This window comes from Prionailurus viverrinus, unplaced genomic scaffold (assembly GCF_022837055.1).
Source record: "Prionailurus viverrinus isolate Anna unplaced genomic scaffold, UM_Priviv_1.0 scaffold_50, whole genome shotgun sequence".
In the NCBI taxonomy this organism is placed as follows: domain Eukaryota; kingdom Metazoa; phylum Chordata; class Mammalia; order Carnivora; family Felidae; genus Prionailurus; species Prionailurus viverrinus.
In genome coordinates, this window is record NW_025927613.1 from 2,313,074 (window position 1) to 2,334,793 (window position 21,720).

Sequence of the window (21,720 nt, forward strand, 5' to 3'; positions counted from 1 at the left end):
GACACAGTCTTCCATTAGTACAAATATGAGCATTTGCCCTTAGGGCAATCTTGCCGTTTCTGTCTGCTCACAGCTCATTGTCTTGTTTCAGCTAACTGTTCCCTTTTGTAAGTGAGAACAGACCCTTACAGAGCATCCTTGCTTTTTAGCATATCCAGTAATGCATTAAAAATTATGCTTGCACAGGCGCCTGGGTGGCTCAGTCGGTTAAGCGTCTGACTTCAGCTCAGGTCATGATCTCGCGGTTTGTGAGTTCGAGCCCCGTGTTGGGCTCTGTGCTGACAGCTCAGAGCCTGGAGCCTGCTTCAGATTCTGTGTCTCCCTCTCTATGTGCCCCTCCCCTGTTCATACTGTCTCTCTCTGTCTCTCAAACGTAATTAAATGTAAAAAAAAAAAAAAAAAAAAAAAAATTATGCTTGCAGGGTGCTTGCATGGCTCAGTTGGTTAAGTGTCTGACTTTGATTTTGGCTCAAGTTATGTTCTCATGGTTTGTGGGGCTAAGCCCCACATTGGGGTTCTCTCCCTCTCTCTCTCTCTGCCCCCCCCCCCCGTTCATTCACCCTCTCTCTCAAAATAAGTAAACTTTAAAATAACTAACTAAATAAATAATATGCTTGCAACCTTCTCTACAGAATTCCAAATAATTTACATAGATACTACCTCCTAAAGGAGATAGAGTATAACTCCCTACTCCCTTATATGTGGACTGTGTATAGTGACTTCTTTGCAAAGTATACAGTATGATAAGAGGGGAAAGAGTAACTTTACAGGGAAGAAACTGGACAAACACGGCCTCAGCCAGGTGATCAAGGTCAGCATCACCAGCGAGAAGTCATGTTGTAGGATACCCTTGATATGATGTGATGAGAATAGCACTTTACCTCTGCATACTTCTTCCCAAGCACCTATAACCTCCACTAATCATGAGAAAAACACCAGACAAAGCCATAATTGGGGATATTCTACAAAATAGCTGAACAGTACTCCTTAAAACTGTTGGAAGGGTTTTTTTTTTTAATTTTTTTTAACATTTACTTATTTTTGAGAGACTGAGAGAGACAGAACACAAGCAGGAGAGGGGCAGAGAGAGAGGGAGACACAGAATCTGAAGCAGGCTCCAGGCTCTGAGCTGTCAGCCCAGAGGCCGACACGGGACTCAAACCACAGAGGCTGAAACCCACAGGGCTCAAACCCACCATCTGTGAGATCATGACCTGAGCTGAAGTCAGACACTTAACCAACTGAGCCACCCAGGCACCCCAAAACTGTTGGAAGTTTACAGGAGCCTAAAGAAACATGATGACTAAATAATGTGGAACTTTGCATGGGATCCTAGGACAGAAAAAGACATTAGGCAAAAACTAAGCAAATCCACAAATAAAGTATAGACTCTAGTAAATAATTATGTTATCAGTATTCTTCCGTTAATTCTAACATATGCACCATACTAAAGTAAGATGTTAACCGGAACGGAAACTGGGAACTACAACCTTTGTAACTTTTCTGTAAATCTAAAGCTACCCTACACAACATTTATTTTTTAAAACTCTATTTGTTGCAATTTAGCTGCCCATTTAGTTGTTTTTTTAGTGAAAGGATCCTGCAAAATCTAGTCTGTCATATCACCGAAACAGAAGTCCTTCTATTTACTCTTCTGCCCAATATAATCATGCTCCTTCCCAGAACTATACTCCAAAGAAATTCCTCTGGCAAGCTTTCTTTCCTTAATTTCTGAAAAATCACTTTGCTCTGATCCTCTCATCTACCTATGACACCTTTTCTTCTCCTAACCCCTGAAACTCTAGTGTTTCCCAAGATTCTTTCATTGGCCCTATTCTCTTCTCAAACACTGTCTCTTGAAGTGTTCATCCATTACCTACTACCAATATGCTTACAATTGCCAAGTCTACACCTCTACTTCAAAGCTCCCTCCCAAATACAATAGAGTGGTTATGAACATCTTTCTTAAGTGAGTCAAACCTAGTTTTAAAGCCCAGCCCTGTTTCCAACTGCATGACCCTTTCTAAACACTGCTTTGCTCATTTATACAATTGGGATAATAGTCCTACCCATTCAAAGGTTGTCAAAATTACATGACATAATACACATAAAATTCCTAGGACAGCAAGAAGTCAACTGTCAATAAATATTAACAAATATTAGGATTATAAGCACCATCTATATGGCTAATTATCTACGAAGCAACTCTTCTCAGATGCTCTCCAGACACTCCAACTTCATATGTTCAAGCCTGCTTTCATCATCTACCTCTTCCTCCCAAATTCCCTGCCACCCAAGACAGAATCCACAGAATATGTCTTTCAATCTTTCCTCATCCCCAACATCCAACTCTTTAACAAGTTCTATCAAATTCCACTTTCTAAATACCTCTTTAGATCTTTTCTGCTTTCTCCACTACCACTATATTAATTCAAATCTTGGTCATTTGTTGGATTATTATGATGGCCTCCTGACATTTCCCCAAATATATTTATTTTTAGTAACTGTAATATCAGTTTTACATATTACAGTTTACTGTCCTATTTTAAATATCAAAATACAACATTTTGGTTGGCATTATACAAAAGCAGCTCCATTTGTCTTTCTTGGTTATCTTTAGCTCTTCCTCCCCCAACCCACTCATTTTCACCACAAACTCCTTACCCTATTTACTACCATTTACTACTCAGCTCAGGAAACTCCCCTGATTCAGTCCCCTCTCCTCTTGTCACCACCCACTTATAGGGTGAGTCTGCATCTGAGGTCAAGAACCCAAAGGATCTTTCCTTGGGGAAAGAAAGGATTTAGATCTCCAGTAGTGTAATCTTAACCTAGTTGGCCAAGAAAAAAAAAACCCAAAACTTCAGCAATTTTGAACTACTGAACAGAGACAGATGGTTCTGAAAGCACTAGTCAGAGGAGTTAAATATGGCAAAAAAATACTTAAGTCCAACCCAACCAGCTACAGCCACAGGGCAATTATAAAGATGCCTCAGGCCAAAAGACCAAAGTCAAAAAAGGAAGCAGCAGAGCCAGCAGTAGCTGATGACTTATATTAGAAAGATTACTTACATTTAATATTTTATAAATATTAAAATACATATTAAAAATAGAAATATATAAAAATATAAATTTTAAAATCAGCTTTGTGTTAAATGATTTTTCCAACTGAAAGTTAACATGTTCTTTTTTTTAAAGTTTATTTATTTTGAGAGAGCAAGAGAGAGAGTGCAATAGTGAGTGGGAGAGGAGCAGAGAGAGTGGGAGAGAGAATCCCAAGCAGGCTCTGCACTGCCAGTACAGAGCCTGATTTGGGGCTCAATCCCACAACCATGAGATCATGACCTGAGCCAAAATTGAGTTGGATGCTTCGGTGCCTGGGTGGCTCAGTTGGTTAGGTGTCCAATTTCAGCTCTCACATTTTGTAGGTTCAGGCCCCACGTCAGGCTCTCTGCTGTCAGTGTGGAGCCTGCTTTGGAGCCTCTGTCTCCCTCTCTCTGCCCCTCTGCGCATGTATGTCTGTGTTCTCTCTCTCCCTCTCGAAAATAAACGAACATTAAAAAAAAAAAAAAAAAAGAGTTGGATGCTTAACTGATTGAGCCGCCCAGACACCCCCCTTTTTTTTTGCTATATGAAACAATGAGTAAATGAACTTTTTTTTTTTTTTAAGAGTTAAGTAAAAGATTTAATTTGATTCTTCTATGGGGGGTTGAAAATAGGTCTTCACTTTGCAGTCATCATCTGTAAGAAATATTCAGTTGACTTGTCCATCTCCATATTTTTACTTTATGTTTTAATAATAATTTTCAAAATATGATGGGGCACCTGGGTGACTCAGCCAGTCAGGTGTCCAACTCTTGGTTTCAGCTCAGGTCATGATCTCACAGCTTTGTGGGTTCAAGCCCCGCATCAGGCTCTGTGCTGGCAGCATGGAGCCTGCTTGGGACTCTCTCTCTCCTACTCTCTGCACCCCCCCCCAAAAAAAACTTTAAAAAATAATTTTCAAAATATGCAATATATTAAATTTCTGGCTTCACTGATTCCAGTGTTACAATCACTATCTAATGTAGCTTTTGTGCCCATACATAGTTACTTTCTTTTTTGACATACTTTACTCCCCTTTATTTCAAAAAATCATGCCTTTTATTCCTTCTCTTTGTCTTTTCCATCCTTATTGTCACTCCCAGCTTCTGATTCTTTCACACCTTTGTATATATATGGGATTCCTTCTTTCACCTGCTTTACATCTTTTTTGAGCACCTGAATCCTCCATGAAGACTTTCTTATTACACACAAATATAAATTGGTTCTCTCTGTTCTTTAATATATGGAGTTTCATAGAAAAACCTCCATAACAAAGTTTCACAAAGTGTGTTCCAAGGAACACTAATTACATAAGATGGCTAGAAAAGAAAGAGATTCCGTGGTCAAGTAAGTTTGGAAAATACTGAATGTTCTATCCCCCACACCTCTTGGAAATTCATGAAACTAAACGTTCAGCAGCATGAAACAAGGTTTAACTTTAATTGGGTAGTTCCTAAACTTTGACACTGACATCTAAACATGACTTCTGCGGAAATGCTATACTTTGTACTAAGTACAAATTCATAGTTATTTTTGACAGGTTATTTAAAAAGAACTTTTTTTTTTTACTAAGTAATCCCTATGCCCAATGTGGGGCTTGAACTCACAAGTCCAGGATCAAGAGTTGCATGTTCTACAGACTGAGCCAGCCAAGTGCCCAACAATAGGTTATTTTTGTAAGATCCAGCAACACTAAAGAGATGGTTGTCACTTTGAAATCCCTTCCTTTGAGATGCATTTTCATGGTAGCACAACAGCTATAAAAACATATGAAAGATTCTTAGAGTCTATGAATTCCTGGAACTATAAGATGTTCCTATATGAATAGCCACTTGAAATAAAGCAGGTAAACAGTTTCTAAATTATGTGTTCTCTGGGCATTCGCTAGTTTATTTTTTGTTTTTGTTTTAGAGAGAGTATAAGCAGGGGAGAAGGGCAGGGAGAGGGAGGGGGAAGGAGGGGGAGGGGGGAGGGGGGGAGAGAGAGAGAGAGAGAGAGAGAGAGAGAGAAAGTCAGTCTTAAGTGGGCTCCACGCCCAGTGCACAGACCAACACAGAGGGCTTGATCCCACGACCTCACGTCATCTGAGCCAAAATCAGGAGTCAGGAGCTCAACCTACTGAACCATGCAGACTCCCCATGGGCATTCACTAGCATTAATAAGAAAGAACTAAAAAATTCACATTCATTCCTTTGAATTAACTTTAAATTTTCACCTAGGGAAGGGCACCTGGGTGGCTCAGTTGGTTGAGGGTCTGACTCTTGGTCTCAGCCAGCTTGGGTCATGGTCTCGCGGTTCATGAAATCAACCACTGCATTGGGCTCTATGCTGACAGTGCAGAGCCTGCTTGGGACTCTCCCTCTCTCTCTGCCGCTCCCCTGCACTCTCTCTCTCAAAATAAATAAACTTAAAAAAAATTTTCAGCTAGGAAGAATTAAAATTAATTAAAATTAACTGGAAAAATTTAAAGCTTAAGCAAACAGGCTTGCATGAAACATGGTATAAAAAATGTATACATAGCATAGTTGCGTTTTTAAAAATGACAATAGTGGGCGGTGCCTGGCTGGCTCAGCTGTGGAGCCTGACTCTTGTTGATCTTGGGGTTGTGTGAGCCCCACATGGTATAGAGATTATTTAAAAATAATTTAAATAAATAAATAAATAAATAATTTTTAAAAATCTTTAACAAAATGACAACAGTGGGAGCTAAGAAGGAGGCATAGTAGGAGTACAGGCTCATCTCATCCCTCAAACACAACTAGAGAACTATCAAAAATGACAATAGTTACCATCTGTTGAGCTCTCAAAATGTCAGGTAGTTTGCAAAGTACTTTATATGAATCATCTTTTTTAATAACGCCAATAATCATGTAAGGGAAACTATACTATTATCCTCCATTTATTAAAGGCTTTAAAAAGTAGCAACTATAATGCCTACTGGAGTCCAAAACCCATGTTCTTTGCCAATTAACCACTATACGATATTCCTATATATGTAAATCTAACAAAATTGTGTGTAACCTGCATAGCAGCAATTCTCATCTGGGATCAGATTTAAGGAAGATTCATTAGTTAAGCATGTTCTATGTTCTACACCCTCTTCAAGGTGCTGAGGATGTAGTGGTGGACAAAACCAATCTCCTGCTGTCAGATTCGGGGGGCTTACATTCTGGGGGGGGTGGGAGATGGGAAGGGCAACACACACTTCCCAGCAAGTAGTATCTTATACAGTAACGAGAAAAACTGAAGAAAATTAAAAAGGTGATGTGATAACAGAATGATGGGGGAAAAGAGGGTAGGCTCTTGGCTATGGTAAAGGGTCAACCTATAAGGAGATGACATTTGAGCTAAGACCTGAAAGACAAAGATATCAACGCAAAATTTTCATATAAGCAGTAATTTATAAAATGATAGTGATAATATAAATGGTAGTATATTTCTATATACTTATTTGGCAAAATAAAAAGTTGGCAAATTTATGACCTCACAAATTAGAATAATGGTTATAATTAAATGATTGATAAAGTCTGGAAACCACTGGGCAATATGCAGTATTCAGATGAGAGACAATGGATGTGTACTTTGCAGAAACTTAATAAAGGTCATTCTATATTGTAAAGCAGTAGTTCTCAAACCTTTTGGTTTCAGGATCCTTTTACACTTTTTTTAAAATGTCTATTTATTTATTTTGAGGAGAGAGAGCACAAACGCGCGCAAGCACGCACACATGAGCAGGGGAGGGGCAGAAAGAGGGAGAGAGAATCCCAAACAGGCTCCACACTGTCAGCACAGAGCCCGATGCAGGGCTCAATCCCATGAACCATGAGATCATGACCTAAGCCAAAACCAAGAGTTGGAGGCTTAAACAACTGAGCTACCCAGGCACCCCTACTCTCTTAAAAATTACTGAAGATCCCAGAGCTTTTGTTTATGTGGGTTAAATCTATGCCACTTACTGTATTAGAAATTAAAACTAAGAATTTTTAAAATCCACTAATTCATTAAAAGCAAAACTAAACAATTATTATATATAATTATTAAAAATAACTACACTTAGGGGCATCTGGGTGGCTCAGTTGGTTGAACATCCAACTTAGACTCAGGTCAAATCATCTTGTGGTTGGTTCCTGAGTTCGAGCCCCACATTGGGCTCTGTGTTGACAGCTCAGAGCCTGGAGCCTGCTTCAGATTCTGTATCTCTCTCTCTCTGTCCCTCCCCTGCTTGCACCGTCTCTCTTGCTTCCAAAAATAAATAAACATTAAAAAAAAAATTAAATGTTTATTTTTGAGAGAGAGAGTGCGAGCTCGAGTGGTGGAGATACAGAGAAAGGGGGACAGAGGATCCAAAGTGGGCTCCATGCTGACAGCAGAGAGCCCAATGTGGGGCTCGAACTCATGAAGTGCAAGATCACAACCTGAGCTGAAGTCGGATGCTCAACTGACTGAGCCACCCAGGCACCCCTTTTGCTTTTTGCTTTTTTAAAAGATTTTATTAAGCAACCTCCACACCCAATGTGGAGCTCAAGCTCACAACCCTGAAGATCAAAAGGTGCACACTCCACCAAATGAACCAGCCAAGCACCCCACATTTTTGAAAATCTATTTAAAATCTGGTTTAATAGAAAACAACTAGGGTCTCACATCTGCTTTTATATTCAATTTATTGAATTAATGAGTTGTTTTCAACTTTGCAATTCAGTGAAATCATCAAAATAGGTACATGAACTCACAGAAACAATAGAATGGTGGTTGCCAGGGGCTAGGGAGTTGAGGAAATGGGGAGATGTTGGTCAAAGGGTATAAACTTCCAATTATAAGATGAATAAATTCTGGGGATCTAATGTACAGCTTTAGACTACTGTTACCAATATGGTATTATATATGGGCGCCTAGTGGCTTAGCCGGTTAAGCATTCAACTTCGGCTCAGGTCATGGTCTCACAGTTCGTGAGTTTGAGCCTCACATCAGGCTTTCTGCTCTCAGCACAGAGCCTGCTTTGGATCCTCTGTCCCCCTCTCTCTGCCCCTCTGTAGCTCGCACTCTATCTATCTCTCTCTCTCAAAAATAAGCACTAAAAATATATATATATATGGTATTATATACCTGAAAGATGCTGAGAGTAAAATTTTTTTATTTTTTTAAATGTTTATTTGCAGAGGGAGAGAGAGCGAGTGAGCGTTAAGCAGGGGAGGGGCAGAGAGAGGGGGAGACACACAGAATCCGAAGCAGGTTCCAGGCTCTGAGCTGTCTGCACAGAACCCGACATGAGGCTCGAACTCCTGAACCACAAGATCACGACCTAAGCCGAAGTCAGATGCCCCAGAGAGTTAATCTTAAATGTTCTCACAACAACAACAAAAAGGGTAATTATGTGAGGTAACAGAAATGTTAACTAACTTTATTGTGGAAATTATCTTGCAATACACTGTATATGTGTATCAAATCATCACCTTGTACACCTTAAACTTACACAATGTTATATGTCAAATATATCTCAATAAAGCTGGAAAAAAATAAGCAGAAGGCTGTTTGGAAACCTTCTGCCTATGGAACGCTACAAAATACCAGTAAATTTGGTTCTTGAGTTCGAGACCCACATCAGGCTCTGTGCTGACATCTCAGAGTCTGAGCCTGCTTCAGATTCTGTCTCCCTCTCTCTCTCTGCCCCTCCCCCGCTTGCATGTGCTCTCTCTCCCCCCCAAAATAAACATCAAAAAATAAACAAACAAACAAACAGTTAACAGCATATAAAAACTCATTACTATCATACTTCCCAGAACCAGCTGTTTTTGTTCAATTTCTATCTTAATTACTAAGAGTTAAGTTCCTATAATTCCCCTCTTTCATCATCCAATACAGAGTTTTACATAGAACAAGTACTCAGTATTTCTAATTTTATTTTCTAAATTCTCAATCTTTGAACATAGCAACACACTCTAAAAGAAATTTTAATAATTTAAGTACTATTGACTTCCTCCTGCACACAGAGATCATCATTTTAAAATAATGTGTTATGTTACAGTTTTCAAATCATCCTCACGGTAAAAGGAACACAGAAACAGCACAGGATTCATTCCGTTCTTTTTTTTTTTTTTTAAGTTTATTTATTTTGAGACAAAGACAGCGTGAGTGGGGAAGAAGCAGAGAGAGAGAGATTTAGAGAGAGAGAGAGAGAGAAAGAGAGAGAGAGAGAATATTCCAAGCAGGCTCTGTGCTGGCAGCTCAGAGCCCAACACCGGGGTCGAACTCCTGAAACTCTGAGACACTGAGCTGAGCTGAAACCAAGAGTCGGACGCCCAACCAACTGAGCCACTCTGGTGCCTCTATTCGGGTCTTTTTAAAATAATAAATGGTAAATTATAATTCCTAACATTGAAAGATCTTTTCCCCTATAGCAGTGAAAATTTTATTAAAGGGTAATAAAGAAACACACTCTCTCTGTTAGTGGGTACCAAAGAATCATAAAGTGAAAGTAAGTGAAACTAACCACTAAAGAGTAAAATGGAAGGGGGAAGAGATGAGGGAAAGATAAAGGCTACAACCAAAATTTAAACCCAGCATACTGAACACTTCATTTCTTTCATCAGAGACTCAATTTCAAGGTTTCTAACAGAAGAATAAAAATAAAGTTTTTTTGTAAACTCTTATCTTAGTTAGAAAAACTTTACTGTTTCGAAGCACAGATGGAAATGTTGCCTTTTTCTAAAAAGAGTAACTAGGTTCTATTACTTTCTCCACAAGATGTGCATTTTCCCCAGTGTTCTAGAATTAAAATCTGTGGGGGCAGTGGGATCTGAAAGCACTACAAAACACCAACTACTTTTTGTTTCCTTGACAAACAGATGAGAAACTCTGTCTAGCTGATTTGTACAACAGTGTAAAGTTCTGGAGTAATTTTTACTAAGGTCTCTGAGCTTCGTCTACACATTAAAAAACCTCCTGTATCCTTACTTTCCAGATAATTGAAATTATAAAACAAATACCATAACTCACTGACAAAAGCTTAGGAGGAGGAGTTTGAATGCATCTATTATTTATTAGTTTATGAAAAGCAGAAAGCCAAATCACTAAGAATAAAATCAGCAACCCTGTACTCCCTAAGAAATTATACACATAGATACACTCACCTCTCCTCTGCAGACAAAACTGTAATTTCAGGGTGGCCTATTTGAGCAAATTTTAATATTAGTATTTTTCCACTGCCAATGAAATTTTCCTTTCCATACCAAAGAACCATTTGACATTCCTCAATATAACTTTTTATTATGGTCATTTTTTTATTTTAGAGAGAGAGAGTATGGGGGGGAGGGCGGAGGGGCAGAGGGAGAGAGGGAGAGAGAGGTGGGGGTAGAATCCTAAGCAGACTCCATGCAGCACAGAGCCCAATGCGGGCTCAATCTCACAACCCTGGGATCATGACCTGAGCCGAAATCAAAAGTCAGACACTCAACCAACTGAGCCACCCAGGCGCCCCAACGTTTCTCAGTATTATTTCATTTCACACTTTTAGTTATGGGAAGGTTTACTTGCTACATAATTTAACAGTTAGCTTACCACAGAATGTATAACAAAATTATATCATACATAATGCTTCAAATCCACCCAGGGCCGTGTTTATAATATCACCTTTCTGCATTTGAGAGACAAAGCAGCTAAATGAAGAACATAATGACTGAGTGTAAAGTCTCATAATCCAAGTAAGAGACCTTGTTTAGTACATACCATTACAATAATTAGATATCCTAATTAGGTAGTTCATGTTTCGAAATAGTGTCAGGAAACACGGAAAATATTATCTATATCTCTCTGAATTTAGGGCCATGGAATGAAGAAAAAGTGACCTAGGCATCCAAAGGGGAAGGAGAAAGGCAGTTATGCAATAATTTTAGAGTTGGTAATTATGACACAGCTACTGTCTAACTAATTCAGAACTGCCATTTAGCCTAAACCAAGAGTAGAAACATTGAAGAGCTCAAAATAGATTTATTACTTCTTTAGGACACTGAAATAAAGTTTACCTTGAACCTCAAAAAGAACCTAAGCCAAGAACACATTAGACCAAATAAGCAGAAAGAGGTATCTAAAATACTGAGTGCTCCAGAGCCGCCTTCTCTACTGGCTTCTTCTCTATCTACACTTTACCTTACTACACCTACCTCTCTATCTACACTTAACTCCCATGTAGATCTCTTCCAGTCTCATGGCTCCAAAGACAGTCTACACACTAAACAGCCTCCATGTGGTAACTGCTGCACAACTCTGAATATACTGAAAACATTAAGTTGTACAATTTAAGTGAATGAATATTTGTGAATTATATCTCAATAAAGATTTTTTTTTAAGTTTATTATTTTTGGGGGAGACAGAGTGCTAGCGGGGAGGGGCAGAGAGAGAGAGAAGGAGAGAGGGAGACACAGAGTCTGAAGCAGGTTCCAGGCTCTGAGCTGTCAGCACAGTGTCCGACGCGGGGCTCGAACTCACAAGCTGTGAGATCACAACCTAAGCCGAAGCCAGACACTCAACTGACTGAGCCACCGAGGTGCCCCAATAAAGATATTTTAAAATGTGGACAACTGAAACCTAACACTCAAAACTAAGTTTCTGATCTTCCTCCCAAAATCTGCTCCACTTGAGCCTTCCCCATATTAATAAGTACCAACTCCTTCTAGTCAGGCAAAAACCCAGAGTCATTCTTGATTATTTTCCTTTCTTACTCTACATTTAATTCATCTAGAAATCTAGTTAGATCTACATTCAAAATAGATCAGAATTCAATTACTTCTTATCACTTCCACAGGCCATAACCTGGTCCAAGCCACCAACATCTTACCCCAGGTAAGTACAATAGTCACCTAACTAGTGCCCCTTGTTTCTGCAACAACCAGAATGACCTTTTAAAAACATAAATCATGGGGTGCCTGGCTGGCTCGGTCAGTAGAGCATGCAACTCTTGACCTCACAGGGTCTTGAGTTCAAGCCTGACATCAGGCCTAGAGCTTACTTAAAAAAAAAAAAAAAAAAAAATCAAGTCACAATACTCCTCTGCTCAAATAGCTCCCCATCTCCTTCAGAAAGAAAGCCAAATCCTTACAGTAGCTATAAAACTTTGTGATATGCCCCTTCTCCCACCACCACCCACCATAATCTCTGAATTCATCTGCTACTACTCCTTGCCAGCTACAAAAGCTTTCTTGTCTTCCTTAAACTTGCCAGGCACACTCTAACCTCAGGACCTTTGTATTTGTCTGCACTCTGTGTTGGAACGTCCTCCCGTCACACTTTATCTATGTTGCTTAACACCTCATCTCTCTGCTCAAATGTCACTTTCCCAGGGAGGCCTTCTCTTACCACCTAATTTAAAACTGCAAATTCCTATAACACTCTGTATTTCTCTTCCCTGCTTTACATTTCTCTACAGCACTTCTAATATTTTTACCTTCTAATACATTTAATATTTTACTTATTTTGTTTGTTTCTCCCCTTAATGGAGTATAAGCTCTGTGAGGGCAAAATTTTTTCTCCATTCTGTTCACCCACTGAATCCCCAGTGCCTGGTACAACAGGTATTCCACAAATACTTGTTAAAAGAACTATGAATCTAGGGGCGCCTGAGTGGCTCAGTCGATTAAGTGTCTGACTTCGGCTCAGGTCATGATGTCACGGTTCGTAGGTTCAAGCCCACATCAGGCTCTCTGCTGCCAGCACAGAGTCCACTTCAGACCCTCCCTGCCTTGCTTGTGCTGTCTCTCTCAAAATAAACTTAAAAAAATAATAATAATAGTAACTGAATGGAAACTAAGCACTTATAAGCAAAATTCATCTTGATGCTCAAAGTTAGAATCTGTATCTAGTTCACCTGCATTACTCTTTTGTATATATACGATAGGTAATTAAAAGGCTTTCAGAAGCCAAACCTGCAGAAATGGCCCCAGACCTTTAGATTTGTGCAATTATTAAATATAAGACAGCAGACTGCACTCCCCACTGACCAGTACTGCACCCCAAACTTTTTGTCAAGAAAAGTCTTTTATGGGGCACATGGCTGGCTCAGTCAGTACAGCATGAGACTCTTGATCTTGGGGCTGTGAATTCAAGCCCCACACTGGGCATAGAGATTACTTTAAAAAAACAAAACAAAACAAAAAAACAAAAAAAAAAAACAACCCTGCCTTATTATTTAATCCAAATGCACCTCACATTTAGAGATTTTTATCCAGTAGTCAGCTTTCACAGCTAACATGTTCAACTTGTCTTTCCATTCTATATTAAATGAAAACATAAATGCCTATCAGAACTCAAAATCCACATAAGATTATCAGTTTTAGGGTGCCTGGGTGGCTCAGTCAGTTAAGCATCTGACTTTTTTGGTCTCAGGTCATCTCCCAGTTTGTGAGTTTGAGCCCTGTGTTGGGCTCCATACTGACAGTGCAGAGCCTGCTTAGGATTTTCTCTCTCTCTCTCTCTCTCTCTCTCTCTTAGGATTTTCTCTCTCTCTCTCTCTCTCTCTCTCTGCCCCTCCCCCGCACACATGCGTGCTCTCTTTCTTGCAAAATAAATAAACAAACTTAAAAAAAAAAACACAAAGACTTAAAATCTAAACATTCTGGTTAATCTATATGGCCTAATATTGAATAAATAAGCAAGTAATCAAAAGTTTTCTTCATGGTAGAAAATATTTTATAAATCAGAAAGGCTGTATAGTACAGTGGCTAAGAGTGTATATTCTAAAACCCTGAATGCCTGGAATCCTGGCTCCACCACTTACTAGCTCTGTTAAACTACTCGATCTCTTATTGTCTCTGTTTTCTCATCTGTAAAATGGGATCATAACAACACCTACTTCAAAGCGTTGTGAGGACTGAATTAATTAATATGTGTAAAATGCTAGGAAAGGTGCCTGGCACATAGTAAGCACTTGATAAAAGTATAAAATTATCACCACTTTCATGGTCCATCTAAGGATCCTGAGACCCAAACTGACAAACCTTTGCCATAAATCAAAAATGGTAACTGCACTTTGCAAATTCTCTGCAACAACTTAATCCTGTAGAAAGAGGTTTTTTTGTTTTTTTTTTTGCTAGCCCATGTTTATACAACAGCTTCTCCTGGGGGGGGGGGAGGGGTGCTGGAGAGGACTATATTGTACTGAGAGTTCCTTCAAATGAGGTGGAGGGGGAAAAAGAGGGGTAGAAGAAAAAAAGACTGGCCATTAAGTTGATAACTACTGAAGTACATTAATTAGCAGAAGGTTAGGGGTGGGGTGTAAATATTTAAAGTTTATATCAAAAATAGTTGAAGGGAGGGGCGCCTGGGTGGCTTGGTCGGTGAAGTGTCCCACTTCAGCTCAGGTCCTGATCTCACCTTTCCTGAGTTCAAGCCCTACGTCAGGCTCTGTGCTGACAGCTCAGAATCTGGAGCCTGCTTGGGATTCTGTGTTTCCCTCTCTCTCTGCCCCTCCCCCACTCACACTGGGTCTCTCTCTCAAAAATAAACATTAAAAAATTAAAAATAAAATTAGCTGAAGGTTATTCTTAACAGATTTTCTGCTCTACAACCGATTCTACTTTCCTACATCCACCTTTTCTTCAAAACAGACCAACCCATTCAATGGTTAAAAACAAGACAATATGGGGGTGCCTGAGTGGCTCAATCTATTAAGCATCTGACTTCAGCTCAGGTCACGATCTCTGGGTTTGTGAGTTCAAGCCTGGCATCAGGCTCTGCGCTCCTAGCCTCCATCTCAAAAATAAATAAACATGAAAAAACAAAAACAAAACAATATGGAACTATCATGAACATAATAATTTCCACTAGTTCTTCAGAGCACTTGCTAATATACTACAGAGTCCAATCCATTTGGCTTCAACTGGGAACGTAATTTCCAGGACCATACCCAAAACAAAACTCTGCTGTAATTATTCTGAATACTCAGGATTTTAAGACCATCTGCACCATTATTATCATAATAAATAATTTGGATTTTTTTTTTACCTATGCTAAAATACATATATTACCTTCCAAAACCTAGATAGCAATTCTATGAGAGATAGTTACTACCTCTACTTGCAGATCACAAATTGGGGCTCACAATTTCAGTGTGGAGTCAGGTATTAAGTGAAGGAATTAAGATATGAATCTAGGTCTAATTCTAAAGTATGCCTTTTTCTACTTTTCCACATTGATTCCTATTTAATATTAAAAACAGGAGGGACAGGGGCGCCTGGGTGGTGCAGTCGGTTAAGCGTCCGACTTCAGCCAGGTCACGGTCTCGCGGTCTGTGAGTTCGAGCCCCGCGTCAGGCTCTGGGCTGATGGCTCAGAGCCTGGAGCCTGTTTCCGATTCTGTGTCTCCCACTCTCTCTGCCCCTCCCCTGTTCATGCTCTGTCTCTCTCTGTCCCAAAATAAATAAACGTTGAAAAAAAAAAAAATTTAAAAAAAAAAAATAATAAAAAAAAAATAAAAACAGGAGGGACAAATGAAGTAAAGAAATGGTAATCTGGTCAACTGCACATCAAGTCCAAAAAGAGCTATTATCTTGAACCTGCTGACAACCATATCTATCCTTTCTTTCACTAAGTTATAAATATTTCTTTCTGATAAACAGAAATTTAAAAAATTCAAGTTTTTGATTGATTAGTACACAAAATTACGTTGGCAAACATTTACTGATTGCTTACTTTGTGCCAAACACTGTTCTAGTTGCTTGGGGATACTGCAGCAAAGAAGACCTAGCCCTGTCATCTGGTGGGAGAAGAGAAACAATAAACATGTAAACAAATAAACATGGTAATTTCATATACTGAAAATAATGTGAAGTGATAGAAAGCAACTGAAGGGACCCCCTGAAATAAGGTCATTTAGGAAAGGCCTTTCTGAAAAAGTAATATATGAGGTTGAATCTAAACGATGAGGAAACAGAACTGGAAGAAGCCTGAAAGGTAGTAGACAGGACAGATGTTGTAGGAACTTTGAAGACCATAGTAAAAATAGTTTAGATCTTAACCTGTTGCAATGGGATATCACTGGAGGATTCTGAAGCACGGGAATGACATCTGTTTATACTATAGAAAGACCACTTTTAAAAATGACAGCAGGGGCGCCTGGGTGGCGCAGTCGGTTAAGCGTCCGACTTCAGCCAGGTCACGATCTCGCGGTCCGTGAGTTCGAGCCCCGCGTGGGGCTCTGGGCTGATGGCTCAGAGCCTGGAGCCTGTTTCCGATTCTGTGTCTCCCTCTCTCTCTGCCCCTCCCCCGTTCATGCTCTGTCTCTCTCTGTCCCAAAAATAAATAAACGTTGAAAAAAAAAATTAAAAAAAAAAAAAAAATGACAGCAATGGCAGTGCCTGGCTGGCTCAGTCAGTGAAGCATGGTGACTCTTGATCTTGGGATTCTAAGTTCAAGCCCAGCAGTGGATATAAAGATTACTTAAAAACAAAAAAAAATAATCTTTTAAAAAATAGGATGACAATGAACATTTCAGCCAGACAAATTAAAAGAAGCCTGAATAAAATCAGTTAGAACCCATCTTCAAGAAGCCTGCTTGTGGGGCGAATGGGTGACTCAGTCAGTTGAGCATCCGACTTTGGCTCAGGTCATGATCTCACAGCTCGTGAGTTCGAGCCCTGCATCGGGCTCTGTGCTGACACCTCAGAGCCTGGAGTCTGCTTCTGCTTCTGTGTCTCCCTCTCTCTCTGCCCCTAACCCACTCGCATTCTGTCTCAGTCTCTCTCAAAAATAAACATTAAAAAAATTTTTTTTAATAAAAAAAAAAAAAAGAAGCCTGCTTGCTTTCTCTGAATTAGTTCCTTTAAAATGAACAAAAGACTGTCAACATGTTATGAAACACAGGATCAAATGGAAATATCTTTAGAAGATCAAACAGTTCCTTAAATTCACACTGAAGACTAAACACAAATTACTAAATAATGAATGGATACCAGAACAAAAAAGAGAAGCGAAAGTGACATCAGGAAAACGGACAGAAAGGCCGGGAATGCCAGGTACTTACTTCACAAATTTGCCGAAAGTACACTTAGAAACCAAGCTCTAAAAGAATCTCAACTGTAAAGAAATATGAAACTAAATGAGGCCCAATCCATAAACTATTTTCACTGGGCCCTTCATCACTCTCCTGAATATTTCTCTCAAAAGGCTTTACTTACATTGAGATGAATGATGTTCATTAAATGTAAACACAAAAGGACTATAAATACCCTTAACCATTTTAGAAAGTTCCATTCCACTAGGAAAAAAAAAATCAAGTCTTTAGAAAGCCAAAAGCATTTAACTGTATAAACTATATATAATACACTTCAAATGAAGTGTTGTTTTCCTAGAGCAATCATTTTTTTCACTCAAGACATCAACTAGGGAAATAAGCTTAGGCAAAATAACAAAGTAGAGGCAGAAAAATTCTGGCTTCATTATATCTTATTATTGCTAACTAGGAAAAAAATTCTAATTGTCATTTGAAATCCCACAAGGCAGGGATGGGGGTCAACCTATTCTTGCAAATGATGTAACCATACAGTTAAAGCACCAGAGCTCAAAGGTAGGGAATGTTAAATGCTTGTATAACTTAGTAAAAATGGTTTAAAACAAGAGAGAATATGGGGCGCCTGGGTGGCGCAGTCGGTTAAGCGTCCGACTTCAGCCAGGTCACGATCTCGCGGTCCGTGAGTTCGAGCCCCGCGTCGGGCTCTGGGCTGATGGCTCGGAGCCTGGAGCCTGTTTCCGATTCTGTGTCTCCCTCTCTCTCTGCCCCTCCCCCGTTCATGCTCTGTCTCTCTCTGTCCCAAAAATAAATAAAAAAAAGTTGAAAAAAAAAAAAAACAAGAGAGAATATATTCTCAAACTCACGTGAGCAGTTGCTACCACTGGTGAACCAAGTACATGAAAGACTAATCTTTTTTTTTTTTTAATCTTGAAAATATTATTTTACAAAGTTAAATGTGGCCATTGTCATCTGGTATTTGTAGAGTAAAATCCTAACTCCACCCTTTTTCTGTGTAACATTAAGGAATTTACTTGCTGAGCCTTAAGTTTCCCTACCTGAAATCAATGATTTAAAAAAAAAAATCTACCTCTTAGGGTTATTTTTTTTTTAATTTTTTTTTAATGTTTATTTATTTTTGACAGAGAGAGAGAGACCGCGCATGATCGGGGGAGGGTCAGAGAGAGAGGGAGACACAGAATCCAAAGCAGGCTCCAGGCTCTGAGCTGTCAGCCTAGAGCCCGATGCAGGGCTCGAACTCACAGACCATGAGATTATGACCTGAGCCGAAGTCGGAAGCTCAACCGACTGAGCCACCCAGGCGCCCCTCTTAGGGTTATTTTAAGGTATAATGAGATATTGTAAATATTTTAAAGTATTGTAGATATTTTAAAGTATAATGAGATATTGTAAATAACAATAAAGGACTGGGCAGATAGCAGATGAGAGTCTTTGATGATGCCTGTTATCGTATGTTCTAACTTTACTTCTTGGAAAGAAAGTAACTTTGATCTATTAGTAAATCTAGGTAATCTTGTCTTGGTTCTACAACCTTTCTGGCATATGTTATTCAAAGAACCACAAGACATCTCTACCAACAATAACTTTATATACACAAATGGTCTGAAGACTGGGGCCTATGATTTCACAAGTTTTATCCATCTGTTCCCTAAAAGGTAAATACAAATCCAAACATTACAGGGGCAATGGCAGAAGTGGAATAAGAAGAGTAACTAGAAGATGGGTCTCACTGGTGACATGCCACAGACAAGAAGCAACAAAAGACCTAAAAGTCAAATAGATATATATGGCATTAGGGTTAACCCTCTCTCTCTTCTCAGCCGGAAGCAACAGTGACTTCACACTTACTCCTAAAAGATTTGAAATGTTTTGCTGACAATCCATGCTTCCTGACAGTTTAATATACTTCTTTTCTGTAGTAAAGCAGCAAAGTGGGAAAAAATCCCCCAAAGAGACAAAAAAGCAGTCACTGGGGAAAAAAAAAAGTACTACATATTTAAAAAGCACATTTCTTGATTTCCTGTTTTGATTACCTAGGACACCAAACTCATTTCTTTAAAAAGGTGCTGAAAAATAGCCGGACACTTTTTATATTTTAAGGCATCAGTGATGACACTGACTACAGTTATTTCTGGTATCAAGAAGCCCGTATTTTATTTGCAGCTAACACGGGTACAGGGAACCCTCCCAGGTGGTCCTCTCAGCTCTACGTGGAGCTCGTGTTACTTCTCAACATTCACCCAAGTAAGGCCCTTCTTATTACACATCACGAATTTTAGGTCAACGTAAAATAGAGTGGTCCAACACATGCCAACCAAGTACGTGGGTTTGCTACTGCTTAAACCAAAGCTTGTCTATCATCAGTTAAACCATTTGCACGTCAAGGCCTATGAGAAACAAACGGACGCGACAATTTCCGCGAAGGTTCAGTAAAGCTAACAGCACTCACAAGGCTCCGAAAAAAGTAATACCTACATCTCGAAAGATCTAGGCCCAAGGGCCCAAGGTCACACACACCAAGTCAGCAGCTAGTAAAAAAATCCAAGAAATGATGAGCTTCCTGCAGTTCAGGGCAACCCTGGCTGGGAATGGAGTCTGGGCTTGGGAACACTCGCGTCAAAGCTTGAACGTGAATAACGCCAACCGAATGCAGTGACTCCGTGGGAAAACCCCAGGCGTTTAGGGAAGGATTTCCTTCCATTTCCCAGTCTTCCCTTCCCTAGGCACCCCCAACACTCACATCTCCGGAGCCACTTCATCCAATGGTAGACGATAGTAGTGTGGTGTTTCTTGTTCTCTATACACCAAGACGACAGGCCTTGAATAGATTCCATGGTGTTGGTTACCGACTGGAATTTTCGATCCAACGAGGACTCCAGAGCCCCTGCCGAAGAGGCCGACGAGGAGGAGGCCTTACTGCTGCCTCCGCCGCCGCCGGCCGCCATCTTCCCGGTTTGCACAAGCGCTGCTGCTCCTCTGGCGGCCGCGCCGGCGGCGGCGGGAGCGGGCAAAACAATCACTGCGAGTGCGTGAAGGCCGTAGGTGGGGAGGGAGGCCAGGGGGTGGGGATGGTGCACGCGCTAGGCTCTTCGAGAGGTAGGACGGGGGGACCAGCTGCCGGGCACGCTGGCGGCTCCTACACGCTGGAAGGAGGGGCTGCGGGTATCAAAGGTTTATCAGAATTGTTCAAGGGGTTGTGTTTGAACCAGTCAATAATAACGGAAGAATTACGCAGAAAACAAGGTCCTGCGAAGCCTTTCAAAACGCCTGGCCCCGAAATTAATGGTTTTACACTCTTCGGCTCTCAAAGCTAAGGCTCTTCCCCACTCCAACGCCACACACACTCCTGTAAGGGTAGGCGTTAATATCTCAAATTTAATACTACCCGATTGCCCCTTCAGTTGCAGAAATCTTTCTCCTTTAGATCTTCTAGCACAGAAAAGGCCCAAGGCTACCTAGTCAGGATTTTTTTTGCAACGCAATAGCAGCAAAGGGACAGCAACAGTATCGCGCACGCGCTGCTTAGCCCCGCCTCCCCGCTTCCTTCTCAACCTAGAAAGCAGAGGGAGGCGTGATGGCGGGGCAATCTGACCAATCCAAGGGCAAGAACGAGAAGCGCGCGCAGAAGCCCGCAAGCCCCAAGGGCCAAGAAGGCGCTTCGATTATTTGTGCGCTTGCGCAGCAGATCAGCGTGTAGCGAGCTAGGAGGAAGAACGCAGGAGGGTGAGGGAGTTGGTCAAACTAAGGAGAGGTTGGGGGAGGGGCTTCACCGCTCCGCCCCGCCTTTTGCTTCCTAGCAAAGTCTCCCTCCTGGGGCTGTCCAGCTCACACAGCAGGCCGTAAAATTCCCACCGGTCAAAGGCCACTGTTACTCTCTGGCAGCTGCTGCCGCCGCCGCCGCCGCTAACTCCTCGGGGCACCGACGCGCGACAAAGTGGCTGACAGCCATCTTGCCGTGCCTTGGAAGATGCGCATGCGCCAGCCCCAGCGAGCCCTTCGCTACGCAGACTCCCAGACCAAACAATATTTTACACTCCCTTTGGACGATACCATTCACAGCCAGTAGGCTTTTTGGATTAAAGAGGAAGTAAATGAAGTAAATTTTTCGAGACGAGGAAGTAATAATAGGCAAGATGTGATCTCACCTTTGCCAATTATAATAATCTCACAATTGCCTAATACATTATAGTTTATAAGAGCCTTGGCTGTCTATTGTATTATAAATTAACACAACCTCGATTAAGCATTCCATCGTATCTGCGTACGTAAATCCTCTGGGCAGATTTGGAGGCTCCTGTGTCCCACTGAGCACATGCAATTATTGTATTTTATGTCTTTTACCTCTACCCAGGGGACTCAACGTTTCTTGAGGCAGGGAACCTGTTTTGTGAAGCTCATATTGATTGAACATATTGATTGAAGCTCATACTGATTGAACAAAAAGTTGAACGTTTTGTGCCAAGTACAGTTCTAGATATGGAGGAGTAAAACAGCAAAACAGAAAAAAAAAAAAATCCCCTCCCTGTGGGACTTAGTAGCAGGAGACCATAAACAAATATATATCAGGAAGTAATAACTTCTATGAAGAAGTATGAAGCAGTAAGGAAGAGAGGATATTGTGTG

At 40.5% G+C, this 21,720-nt stretch overlaps 1 protein-coding gene across 7 annotated transcripts in view; it reads right to left on the bottom strand.

Moving 5' to 3' along the window:
* RPRD2 (regulation of nuclear pre-mRNA domain containing 2) overlaps positions 1 to 21,061 on the bottom strand; it is a 101,838-nt gene extending 80,777 nt beyond the window's left edge. For all 7 annotated transcript variants that reach the window (XM_047847878.1, XM_047847879.1, XM_047847877.1 and 4 more), the window contains exon 1: positions 19,838 to 21,061. In XM_047847878.1, the coding sequence (XP_047703834.1) occupies positions 19,838 to 20,042 (205 nt within the window). In that variant the 5' untranslated portion in view covers positions 20,043 to 21,061. The remainder of the gene's footprint in view (positions 1 to 19,837) is intronic.
* Between the last annotated feature and the right edge of the window lie 659 nt (positions 21,062 to 21,720).